This window comes from Poromitra crassiceps (genome assembly GCF_964638095.1).
Source record: "Poromitra crassiceps genome assembly, chromosome: 15".
Lineage (NCBI taxonomy): Eukaryota > Metazoa > Chordata > Actinopteri > Beryciformes > Melamphaidae > Poromitra > Poromitra crassiceps.
In genome coordinates, this window is record NC_139634.1 from 7,114,205 (window position 1) to 7,127,741 (window position 13,537).

Here is a 13,537-nt window from a genome sequence, read left to right on the forward strand (position 1 = left end):
TGACAATAAAAGACAGAAACAGACCCAAGCCAAGGTGTACAATATTGTACAAGAGATGGCATGAAATATCGCTTATTAGATCCCATAATAATCTGTAAATGTACAGGAGAGGTCATTGATTAGCAGAATTGATAACCAACACCTTTTGGATGTCTATATCTCCGTCTAGTGGTGATTTCATTAGGCTATATTACCTAATAACCTGCACATGTACAGTAGAGGACATTGATTAGAAGAATTGGTCATGAGCAGCTTCTTGGACGTCTATCTCCATCTAGTGGTGATCAATCAGACTTCTAGACAGCAGCTATGGGGGAAGAAAGGCCAAAAAGAAATGTACATGACGACGTTAATGACGAAGCTTTAATCTTTATTTCATATAGCTGGGGCTGCAAAACATTACGTTTTTTTCCCTCTTTACAATTTATGTCATTTGTACCGATATCACCTATTGAAATGAAACACATTAACTCCCATATGAGAGAGTAGAGCAAAAAGAGGGCTACTTACACTAGAATAGGATATAAAAAGAATGTAGTTTGTCAGTGCCATGTGATAGAAATCAAATACAAAAGTGCAAAGAGAACAAATTCATTTTGGACGTCTAACCCTATCATCTCACTTCACAAAATAAATTGTTGCGCTTCAGTTACAAAAAAGAAAAAGAAAAAAGTTCACATTATATTTACTGCAACCTTTGATTTGAGGCCATGCCAAGTGAAAGATGCAGCTTATATACTGTATGGCAACACACTCTGTTCATCGTTAACATCCTAACACAAAAGTTACTTACACTTAGCCATTATTCTCAGTATTAGTTTCATTCATTGCGGATATATTTTTCCTGACAAAACCAGCAGGTATTGTGTGACTGTATTGTTCGTACTGACAATCATTTGATAGCAATAAAAACATCATGCACAGAGAGGAAACAGTTGAAAGGATGGTGGTGGTCTTAGCTAGGTGTGATATTTCCCATTTCATTGTGATTAATATGGCACAACATTTTTTTGGTCCATGGGGTAATGAATGCTTCATTTGTCAAACCTCTGTGTAGTGTGTTGCCATTCCCACCTTCCTCTAACTGACTGCAACAACTTTTCAGGCAGGGAGAATTTTACAGGAAGTAGTTTTCAGGCAGGGAGAATTTTACAGGAAGTAGTCGGGAGTGCGTCGGGTCACGTGGGGTTCTCCTCTGCGCGGGGCGGGGTCGAACTGTAGGCTGAAACACACCAGGGGCAGCACTCACCATCAACTCACATTTTGTTTTACGTTTTTTTAATTATGAGTATGAATCATATTTAAGACTGTTGCCACATGTACACAACAAAAATACACAAGCGTCTGTATTAACGGTAGAATACTTTACTTACAAAGAGTATTTCAATGTGTCATCCAGCTCCATGATTGCCGCCTGGTTTCCACAGCGATAACAATAGTTGGGTGCACTGAAGATCGTCACTACATTGCGGTCGTGGCACCAGTTATAACCCTATTTGAAGAGATGATAGCCATTTTAGAAAATAATCATGATAATGTAGTAGCTGCATGTGTTGTGGATTAGGATTTGCTATCCTTCTGTAAACAAGATCAAAGTACCTCCATCACCAGCTGGTGGGCTCTTGAGACCAGAGTCAGGCCATTTGCATGGTTGAAGGTCTCGGAGATGTCCTGCCCGAAGGTGTAGCCTGCACCACGGGGAGAGATGCCCCAGCCACCACGGTCATCCGGGTCCGACCACAACAAGTCACACATTGGACCCTAAAAGATGGACAAAATGACAATATTACTGAAGTTAACTCTATTGTGACATACAATCTAAAAATATATTCAATATGAAGAGGTGCAACAGTGGTATACAGTAGACGTATAGACTTTAGTATGGTAGTATATAGTACTGAGTGGGCATGATGAGCAGAATATGCAGTATTGCAAAAAAAAAATTGGGAAGTCCTTGCACATACTTCTAAAGCAAAGTATTTCAACTGCAAACGTATTCATATAAATATTCGTACATCCATATGCTATGACAGTAGGTTTTACAGAAATCACCAATTAGTAAGGGCAGTCTAAAGAAAACTACTGTAGAGTTCCCTGCATCTACCTCATGAGGAACCTCCTGCAGGCGATCCAGCGCTCTGATGTGTTCCAGTGTGTCTATTGAAGGAGACAATCCTCCATGGAGGCAGAAAATCTGAAAGAAGATAGGATGAAACTAGCTAAATCACAGCTCATGTGGTTTACATGTGGTAAGTCCTTTACCTGTTGTCATTACTCACCTGGTTGTCTACCAGCGCAGTGAGGGGCAAATAGTCAAACAGGTCTGTGAAGTACTTCCAAACGTTGGCATTTCCATATTTCCTCAAGCACTCGTCATAGAAGCCATACACCTGTGTGATCTGCCTGCTCTCATGGTTCCCTCGGAGGATTGTGATTCGTTCACGGTACCTCACCTGAAAACATGACATATGATCAAAAAAGGCAAGGATGATCAACCAGTAACACCACCTGTACTCCCAACATATTATAGACCAGTGCCATTTTCAAATTTGCTCGTCACTCAGTGTGCCTGAGGTTTTTTTTTAGTTGGAGGACCTTACATTCTTTGTCTTTCGCACCAACATTTTCATCTGCTCTCTGCTGCTTTGGAATGTATGGAATGCATGGAACACAAGGAGGCTAACCAATCAGAGGCAGAGTAGCGTGTAAATATCCAACATAACAGGCCGCACAACAGCAAATGGCTGTGAAATAGGTAATTTAGCAGGGCATTTCAACATTTCTATCAAAAATAATCTGTGCCCTAGGGTGCTGACCCCTGTTATAGACTCACAATTAGAGTCGGCTTGTTTATATCAACATGATCGTATTGGCGGTATCATTTCAATACTTTACCTTAAGAGATACCAGAAGTGAGACCGTTTCCACAGAATAGTAGCCCCTGTCTACGTAGTCTCCCATGAAGAGGTAGTTGGTGTCTGGAGACTTGCCCCCGATCTTGAACAGCTCCATCAGGTCATGGAACTGACCGTGGACATCTCCGCAGACGGTCACAGGACATCTTACCTCCTGCACGTTGGACTCCTTCGTCAGGATCTCCTTGGCCTAAAAAAAAAGGTGGATCGAGAAAAACATACAGTGAGGTTGATAAACAGGTGATAAAAAAGGGAGATTGTGAATGCATTATGTGATGGGCTTGTGCTGCAAGAAAGCCTTTTATCAAGGCCAAAAACACAGAATATGTATCTTGTCTTGAATTTAGGGTAGATTCCTCTGTGATACGTGATACTGCCAATTCACTAAAGAGGCGCGCATAGTGAATAGGTACATGGGAGTGGGCGTAGCTAGGGAGAGCAGCAGAGTTGCTGGCTGGCTGGCGGCTGCTCGCTCCTCCATCTTCTTGGCGAGTGGTTTCTAACGTTTTAGCCTCAACAGTGGCACTGAATGCAAATGCAACCAAATGGTGTGCTCCAAAGCAAATCCACGAGAGCATCGACTCCCCTCCCTAGGGTTAACAATTATGAACCAACGCTACAAGATACACATCAATGTTAGCACCTATGGGGAGCTAACGATAGCAACTAATGCCTAATGGTTAGCTAACGTTAACGCACCTTTTCGCAGAGGACTTTCACTTGATTTTCCGTAAGCTGTTTGCATTCGTTCAGCTGTTCAATCCATCCGTCCAGCTCCTTGGTGAATGTCTTGTCGTCCATGCCTGCTTTGGCGTCAGCTAGCTTTATTTACCTAACGTGAAGGAAAACGGCGACGTTTTATGCTCTTGGCTAAGCTACGTGCTAGCAGGCTCTGATCATTCGCAACCCGTGTGTGTGCGCTCTCTGCTCTCCAAAATGAATGCGTCAATTGCCTGGACAGATTGCGTCCCTGCAATTTCGTCCCGACCGACCTATCCAACTTACATGATACAAAAATGATTGTGTTTCTTGACGTTTAACGGTCAAGTAAACGCGAAGTAGCTAATGTTGTCGTAAACACGAAAACTAGCCTAGGAATTGTGGAGACCCAGCCCTGCTGTTTCTCATTCTCCACCGAGGCGACTCGAGCAACAAACTGTGTTTACGTCACCACCTCTCTCTCCGGGCCCCCTCGGTGGTTTGCTGGTCTGTGCTGCCCCCTGCTGGATTCAAGACGCAACTGTTCCCAAGGACCCCTCACTGCAGTGTGCAGGAATGTATCATTCTGATTTTTGACTTGCAAAATCAAGGAAAGTTGGTAACTACACAGACAGTACACTAGAGATTTCTAGCTATGTACTAGCCTATCACTCAGCTGCAACGTTTGTTGTTCAACCACTGACTTGCTACGTTACGTCACCATGGGTTCAGCGGCTCCAGTTTTCACATTTTAATAAGTCATAATAATAACTTCACACCTAGCTACTTTAATTCAAGACTTTGGGTTGCATAATGGTGTGTGTTTGGTGCATTATGATATCTAACTGGATCAGAAGTGCAAGAGTACAGATGGAACAAAACCTCACAGGACAGCATCCTTCTTTCTTTCTTTTTTTTTCTTTTTTTTGCTTCTTAATAAATTGTCACATTCTATATGTTCAGAAACAACATTAACCATTACAGGCTGTAGTCTGAAGGATGCAAGGAGATTTACTGAGTGATAGATTAGATAGCTTTAGAATGAAAAGGTTTGATAAAGTAGTTGAAGAAAAATATTAGACTAAATCTGTCATGATGCATTTTGATTTGAAGTATTTACCGGATAAGGTATTTTTGTATCACGTGTCATACCCAATGAGGCAGTATGTTCCCAAGCCACTGCAATGTAAACATTGTTGGAAGTTTGGTCATAGCTAGCTTGTATGTGTGTAGAAGTGAGGTTGATGTGGTAAATGTGGGGAGAAGGAGTGTGAGGCAGTGTGGGAAGGAGTTAGACCAGAGTGTCTTCTTTATGAAGGGAATCATTCGGCATGGGAGAATAACTGTCCAAAGAGGGTAGAGATAGTCAGGGAGATATCTAGGAGGAGGCCTAGGCGTGAGGAGGGGAGACAGGAAACTAACTAAAGAGGTCGAATCGGACAGGAAGCATGACAGATTTTGTTTTTTTAAAGATCAAGTGAAGTTTCTGGCATTTTTGGCAATGATAATTAACTGTACTGCTGGAGTGGAAAAGAAGTCTGGAATTCTTTTTATATAATTGTGGATGCAGCAAGGAGATTTCTGGGTGGCGTGTGGGTGTTTCTGGAGATTGTGTGCATAAGTTGTTGAGAGAAGCTTTTAGGCTCTCTCAAACATCTGAGAAGTAGAGAGTTGTAGTAGAATGGGAAATGGGTGGTATTTGATTTGATTTGATTTGATTTGATTTGATTTGAGTTCAGTTCAGTTTGAATCCAGTAGTTGGCGGTAATGCAACACTTTGGATGCCAACCAACCGCCAGTAAACACAAAAGAAGAAGAAGTGTCACTCTGAAACGCACATGCGCATTACGTTCTACCCTAGACAGCTGTAGGAGAAAATGGCAGCACACATGCTAGGACAGCAGGTAAGACGTTCAATGATTTTGGTCATTTCATCTTTGTAAATAGCTCACACTCGAACACGTTTAGTGTAATAAACTCAAGTGCATTCTTTAATTCCTTTTCGAGACGTGGAAGCAACGCTAAATATCTATCAAGTGTTCAGGAGGCATTGCGCTTGAATGACTGCTAACATGTTAGCTAACCAGCTAGCTGTCAGTCAGTCAGTCCATGTTTAGCGAGCTAAGTTGTGGTCTCTGTTTTGTGTAATGACACATTTTCCTTTCTCCAGGCCCGCCACTTCAGCACGTCTGTCATCAGACCTGTATCAAAACTGATCAGAGTAAGTATGCTGCATAACGTTTATTTTTCTCCCACACCCTGGTCCCTGGCTGTAACGTACGTTACAGTTTCTATAAACAACTTTGCGAATAATACAGTTCACCTGTCTGCTTTCTCCATATCTGTCTCTCTCACTCCCTTCAGCCTCCCATCGATGTGTATGGAGTGGAGGGCCGCTATGCCACCGCTCTCTTCTCAGCTGCCAGCAAGCAGAAGAATCTGGAGCAGGTGGAGCAGGAGCTGGTCACAGTGTCTGTAAGTCACACAAGCTAGCTCATAACTGCAGTTTACTGATTATAAGTCATGCTGGTAAATGTAATTTCCTAATGCATGATGACTGGATGATAAGAAGTCTAAATGGGCTATCTGAGGAATGAAAGCAATGCCCCAAATTGTTATCTGGTCTCATACATAAGAAGATTTAATATTTTGTAAATCCAAGCCGTTTCAGACAGACTGACCTTCATGACATCAAGGACATTAACTCAGTGTGCCATTTTCTCCCTCAGGTCATGATCAAGGACCCCAAACTGAGAGGCATCGTAATGAATCCCCATGTGAAGCGCAGCATCAAACATAAGACGTTCACTGATCTTCTGGTCAAAGCTAAGATGTCTCCCATCATCGTCAACCTCATCAGTGAGTCAGCAGTGGTCAGGGCTAAGTGGTTTTGGGTCACTGCTTTAGAAAGTGGAGATGCTGGAGCTGCATTATGACTTTCTAATCACTTTGTAATTCAAACATTTGGGCACTCGAGGACACTAATGTTAGTCTATTGACTGTTGCAAAAACTATCTTAAAATAATTTATTTGGGCCTTTTAGTTTTTAGGTAATGGAGCTCATTGGGTTCAGACTGACTGACCCTTCCTTATTTTGTTACCTTCAATTTTCTCCTAAACCATTACAGATGTGTTTAAGATCATGAATGAATCTAAATTAGAAATCTTACTAGTAATAGTATTTGGATCATTCACATTTTACTATTTGCATTCTCACCAAAAGTCAGTATTCAAGCCAAGGTCAATTTAAAAAGTGCACAATTAAAAATAAAAATAGAAACATAGTGAACTTGCTTCCCTTTTCTCCCAGAATCTCACCAATATGTATTTTCTTCTCTTGTCTGTCAACAAAGCCTGTAGTTTGCAGTCAACCTATCAATCTAGGCCTTTTTCCCCCCTCTTCTCGGTTTTTCTCCCATTTTCTACCCAGTTGTACTTTGCTAATTCCCCCTGCTGTCCCGGACCCCCTCTGCCGATCTGGGGAGAGTTGTAGACTAGCACATGCTTCCTCTGATACATGCAGTTGCCAGCCACTTCTTCTCACCTGACAGTGAGGTGTTTCACTGGCAGGATGTAGTGCGTGGGAGGATCATGCTATTCCCCCATTTCCCCTCCCGACCAGAGGAGGTGCTGCTGGTGCAGCGACCAGGACGCATACCCCACCGGCTTCCCACCTGCAGACACGGCCAATTGTGTCTGTAGGAACGTCTGACCAAGCCGGAAGTACCGCTGCCGGGAATTGAACCCGGGTCTCTGCGGTGGTAGGTGAGTGCTTTTACCTCGACACTACCCAGATGCCCCGCAGTCAATTTATACCACTTTTACACAGAGAGCTGCAATATACAGTCAATTTATACCACTTTTACACAGAGAGCGGCAATATGGCCATTCTGAAGGCCTGCAAATAAGCCAGTGTTGCATTTTTACACAGACGGCACTTTAACTCATTGAGTGCCAAGGACGGACATGTTCGTCATTTCAATTAGTAACGTAGAGTGCCAAGGACGGACATGTTCGTCAATTGCGTTTTTTGACGGTGGGGCGTCGATCAAAGCCTTCTGCCTCTGATGTACAAATATTATAGCTATTGGATGTGTCTAACCTATTTTACAGAACCCTTAGGTGGCGACAGTGCTCTCCACATAACAGAAAGGCAAGGAAAAAACAAAGAAGAAGTCGTTATGGAAACGGAAATCGCATCGCATCCGTATGCATCGATATGCTGAAGCACGTTACTGCAGCTGTGCCTGCAGCAGCCAATCTGCTCCCACAATTGAGCAGCTCCGTGTCGGTTGCGACAGCAAATCCGCACATCCACACCGTGGAGTTGTTATTATTCCCAACTGGAAGCATCGTTGCCGGTGACAAACACACGCGGAACGCTGTAAAAAAGCAGGATGTCTAGCACCCTTCACTGTGCGCACAGCAAACTCAGCAGAGAGCCACCACAGACAGGAGGAGGAGTGTGCAGTTGAGGCGAGGCGAGGCGGGGCGGGGGGGGGGGGGGGGGGAGGGGGCACGCAGAGCAGCACACACACAACACCCAGACAGACCCAGGCAGCAGGACAGGATTGACAAACGCAAGCCAGAATATCCGATGCCCACCAGATGACTCAGTGAATGTGCTTGAAATGCTGCATTTCACAAAAGGCGGAATAACTCAGCTTCTAATTTGAAAAGTGTCTTTTTGCTCAAAACAGCCTATCTTCTCCGGCTCATAACTAAAGAACGGAAAATGGGATCAATAAACTTTTTTTTGCAGATGATAGAATAGAGTCTCATCGTTCTTTGTGCGTGTTCAGTGTTTACATAGTAATATCACACAATATTCTGTGGGCCTCGAGAAATCACTGAAAACGCTCTGAAACTCTGGCACTGGGAGCATCCGTTCTCCAAAAGTGGCTGGCACTCAATGAGTTAAGTGCTTTTATATAAGTAAAAGAGGTGAGACATTCTATCGTTCTACCTGCTGCCGAGGGAAATAAAAATAATACGTTAGGCTATAAGTAGGCCTAGTATTATTATAACATTGTGGATGGTTTTGAGGTAATGGCCGTAGCGACAATTGATCCTATAGGCCTAATACTGCGATAGTGGCACTCAATAGTAAGTAATTGAACGTTATCATATGGTATTTTCATCTTCTGCATGCCATTAGCCTATCACTAGGTTATAATATTCCTATAGGGAGTTATAGATTTGAACGACGAAAATGACCCCCCATTCCGTACTCGTGACTTTTATACAGGACGGCGAGGCGTAATAACGCCGCAACGATCCCGGCTTCAACAGGCTGCCTGAACCGGGCTTTAGGTTTGAATGCTGCAGGTGTTCAGCACAGCCTTGGTGATATGGGAGAACGTTAGTTTAAAAAAGATGAATCCATAAATTCCAGAATTCAGTTTAGAATCGACATTTATGTAAGTGAAACCTATGAGAACCAGTTCAGATAAAATCACAATTACTTCATTTAATTTAATTTTTTTTTTTTTTTTTTAAATTATGTACAAGTGCTGGTACACGGTATAACACTAGATTATTACTACTCGAGAGACCCATCTTTTTTCCAGAGAAAAAAAAAAGTAGCAAATGTTTAAATGTGAACATGCTCCCAAACATAAACACAGTGTGTCTAATTGTTGTTGTTGTGCAGAGGTTTTGGCTGACAATGGTCGTCTGCCTGTAACCGGTGGTGTCATCTCTGCCTTTGCAAAGATGATGAGTGCCCACCGTGGAGAGGTCATCTGCTCGGTCACTACTGCTCAGGTAGGAAACAGATGGCCATGACATGTGGCGTACGAGTGTAAACACACTCCTGCACGCACCTCCTGCTACAAAGTGTCACATCATATTAAACGACCCCTATTATGTATCCGCCATGGCCAAGTTATTCATTTTATTCTGTTTAAACTTGAAATATATTGACCAGTTATTTTTGTATCCGTTTCAGTCTTTGGATGAAGCTAGTCTGGCCGACCTGAAAGTTGCTCTCAAGGGTTTCCTGCAGAAGGGTGAAACTATCAAGCTGGAGACTAAGGTACAAATTCAGACCTGAGCTCAGAAAGAAACCTGACGGGTGTGACTTCATCTTGGTCTATAAAGGGGAATGAAAATCTGATACCCATTGACTTAGCAGTAAGCTAATCATATAAGTATCCTCCTCTCTTTCACAGTCCGATCCTGCCATCCTGGGCGGCATGATAGTCGCCATCGGGGACAAGTACGCGGACATGTCCACAAAAACCAAGATTCAGAAGATCACCAAGCTCATCAGGGAATCCTAAATCCTGTGGATTTAAACCCGGGTTGGATGGGAGAAGACCAAGGGGGATCTGCTTAAAAATGTACATTGCTATTACGGTATATCACTGCAATTGCTATTCAGACAGTATCTATTGTCAAGTTCATATTAATGTATAAAAAATAAAAATAAAAGAGAATGCCCCTTTGTTGTTATTCAGATTATGACAAATAAAATGTTGATTGTTGGGTCAAATTTGAATCCTATCTCTGTTGATAGATTTGACACTTTGCTGTAAAGATGCAGTTTTGTTTAACATGAAATCATGCTGGTTGCGAAAAATACATTTGACACCTATGATTCAGGTAATGCACCAATATTTGTTTGTTTATTACATCGATAATCTATAAACACTACCCTTCAAAGAAGCTGCTCCTTTTCCTGGAGGCCGCTAGGCGCATGCGCGGTCCATTCTTCTATTTTATTATTTTTTTTCCCCCAGACGAAAATGGCTACCTCTCATCTAAACCTCTGCTAAAAAAGGATTAAATACGCACCAAATAGCCATCGCAAATCGTAACCCTGCTTCAAGACAACATCCATGGACACCACGGCGTAGTTTGCCCGAGCCGTTGTGAAGATGTTTTGCCTGACAAAGAAGGAAAATGTATGCGATTCGATTTTAACCCTTAGCATCCCATGATCCGCCTACAAATGAGGTACGAACTATTAATTGTATGTGCTTAAAATAGCCTCACATTTTTGGGGCAACATGCATAATTTAATTTCAGTATTTGTCACATTTCCTTGCAAACAATAACTTATTTTCTGCCTCGTTTTGTCTGCACCGATTGCATTGTTTTGTGCTGCAACGCTAAAGGCTACATTAGCCCCACCAAAAGTAAGCAATTCAGAAAATGCCTCCTTACGGTTTCTTTGTGTGACTAGGCAGGCACATACTGTAGGTGTAGAGGCGATTCCTATTTACATGTGTTTCTCTCTCTTCCATCCACTTAACGTTTGTGTTTCTGCACCCCAACAGAAAATGATGCACCAGGTGACCAGTAGCAGCAGTGACTATTGCATGGGTGGATTGGCAGAGGACTGTCAGCATCCCTCCAGCCACTTTGACTTATGTAGCACACAGGCCAGTAAATTCTACCCCTCTCCCCCAAACCCAACTTTACACCTGGCCCTTTCCAGCCTGCCCCCCTTGCCTCCTGGCATGCATCATAAACCCATGCTATGTCAAATGCAAGAGACCCAGAACGAGTTTCAGGCCCAGACGGTGAGGATCAGAGCCGGCGGTGACGAGGCTACGGGCCCTGAGGGCTCCAAGAAGAAGAAGGGCATTGTGAAGTCTGGCAGGAGAGGGAGGCCATCGGGGACCACAAAGTTAGCTGGCTACCGCACCAGCACCGGACGTCCGCTCGGTACCACTAAAGCAGCCGGGTTCAAAACGAGCCCGGGGCGGCCCCTCGGCACCACCAAAGCGGCGGGCTATAAGGTCAGCCCCGGCCGGCCCCCCGGCAGCATAAAGAGTCTAGCTCGGCTCAAGAAGCTGGAGTACGCCAGCTGCGATGGTGCCAAGAAACTAGACTTCAGCATCTGCGGCGGGCTCACAGAGGTCCCCAAGAAACTAGACTTCAGCAACTGCGGTGGGCTCACAGAGGTCCCCAAGAAACTAGACTTCAGCAACTGCGGCGGGCTCACGGAGGTCCCCAAGAAACTAGACTTCAGCAACTGCGGTGCGCTCACGGAGGTCCCCAAGAAACTGGACTACACCAGCTGTGATGTTGCAGCCTTTCCGTACGCCATGATGCAGAAAAGAGACCTCTGTGAGCCCACTGGCAAAGGTGAAGAAAGCAACAAATAGCTCCACTGCTCCAAACACATTGGTGTGCATCATGCATGTGCAAGAAGATGTTGAGTAGGACATTTCTCTCCGAGTGTGTGGGAATTAAATCAGCTATGGATTATGTTTTCACTGTACATTGTCTCCATCCTCTCATAATAAACGACTGAACTCACTCCTATTGAGGAAGTATGTTATCCTGTTTGACAGAGATGCATGCATAGGGATTACTCACAATCAAATCATAGGAAAGAGAGTGTATTCCTTCATAGTTTGTGGTTCAATGCTCACTGGAGAGTGGATCCTGCTCCTTTTTCCTCTCTCCCCTTTGAGTTGTGACATTCAGTTACTCAGCTTTAACATCATAGTTTATATTGCCTGCTTCTCATCACTCATGATTTTTTTTTTTTTTTTTTTTTTACATTTATACAAATTGCGTTCAGTAATTTCAGCTTTTTTCCAGAGCATATTATGTGGAAGTGTTAATTGTCCTTTTTGTGTTGTCCAGTGCAAATTATGTGTTTAATTTTGTACTACTATTACTGCTTCATAAAGGAATGGGAACACTGCGATACATTTTTTTATCAGCCTGATTTGGAGAAACTCGACACGATCATAACAATAGCCTTTTGAACAGAAGATTTGTTATTTCTACACTTTGTGAATATGGTTTTGACTATGTATTGTATTAGCCTCTCTTTGTCCTCAAACTATCACTTGATAAGCAAACCCATTGAAATGTATCATGTCATTAGAAGAAACTTAATTTCAACCAACAGAAAAAAACGCTTTGTGGATTATGTATTCAACGCTAATGTACTGTATGTATGTGAAACCAAAATAAAAGAAATGGTCTTTGCCAAATGTTTTTCCTTTTTTTTGTCACTCACACTTTAAGCATGCAGTTCTCCCTGCGTACACAAGAGGTCTCATCCCCAGACAATAGTGTTTCACCTTGTAATAATACCTCTTATTTACCCCATGTTTAATTAAATTACCATGTACTTCACGCATGCATTGACTACGTCAATGTCATTAACATGGGGTGAATGCAGTATCGATCAATCGGACGAAACAGGGCCATACTATAGACACGGCCAAAGCCACTGATCCGGTGGGTGAAGAAGTTACTTCGCGCACCGCACGTATAGCCTGTGTTCGACCATTCATCCACCACAGAAAGGTTAAGGAAATGTACAGCCGCACACATCTGAGTCGACAACGAAAATAGCAGTTTAATTTTCAGCACAGATAGGTAGGCGGCGGCCTATAGTTCCTCTGCTGTCAAGTCGACGTGTGGTTGTTGGGTCTTTGTTTGATCTTGAAGGAGCGCCCGGGCCACTGCAGCAGCGGCTCTATTGTGCTCTCTACTTTGCATGCGAGTGTATGGGGCCAGGACGCACATGAATCCATCTCATTATTACATGAGGGGATCAGATGAATGATGGATAGCGCCATTGGTGGTTTGATCGAAGCACAACCCGACCCTTTTACGCACGTATTTTGCTGCCACTGACTCCCGTTTCTTTTTCCTGAGCGCCTAGCGGCCTGTTTCCTCATGTCAGGAGGACTCTCTGGAGAGACAACATGGCGCACGGCGCGCACGGAGTTTGACCGTGTACTCTGTGCGCACTGCCATGATCGTTTTGTTTTCTCCGTCCCACCACCACCATGAATAGCTAACAGACAGGCGGCAGGCCTAGCCTTTCACTGACTAGTACACTGAAACAACAATGGGGGGGGGGGGGGGGGCAAACAGAGAGAGTGGCTACTTTATAAAATAGATCCTCCATTCATTCATTCATAATAAATGTATCATAAAGCTGT

General features: G+C 43.5%; 1 protein-coding gene and 1 pseudogene across 2 annotated transcripts; one reads left to right on the forward strand and one right to left on the reverse strand.

The window, feature by feature from the left end:
- Window positions 1-360: 360 nt before the first annotated feature.
- Window positions 361-4,048, reverse strand: LOC310789634 (serine/threonine-protein phosphatase 2A catalytic subunit beta isoform-like). Its single transcript, XM_083651279.1, has 7 exons — window positions 3,615-4,048; window positions 2,896-3,105; window positions 2,280-2,453; window positions 2,105-2,194; window positions 1,600-1,761; window positions 1,374-1,492; window positions 361-1,222 (listed from the first exon to the last, which is right to left on the reverse strand). The coding sequence occupies exons 1-7, from the start codon at window positions 3,714-3,716 to the stop codon at window positions 1,150-1,152; spliced, it is 930 nt and encodes a 309-aa protein (XP_083507405.1). The 5' UTR covers window positions 3,717-4,048; the 3' UTR covers window positions 361-1,149.
- Window positions 4,049-5,470: 1,422 nt separating this feature from the next.
- On the forward strand, window positions 5,471-12,547 carry LOC310790678 (annotated as a pseudogene). The gene is made up of 8 exons (XR_014553924.1): window positions 5,471-5,518; window positions 5,785-5,835; window positions 5,979-6,089; window positions 6,344-6,473; window positions 9,268-9,380; window positions 9,565-9,651; window positions 9,788-9,834; window positions 10,898-12,547. The product of XR_014553924.1 is annotated as an uncharacterized misc_RNA (transcript).
- Window positions 12,548-13,537: the final 990 nt, after the last annotated feature.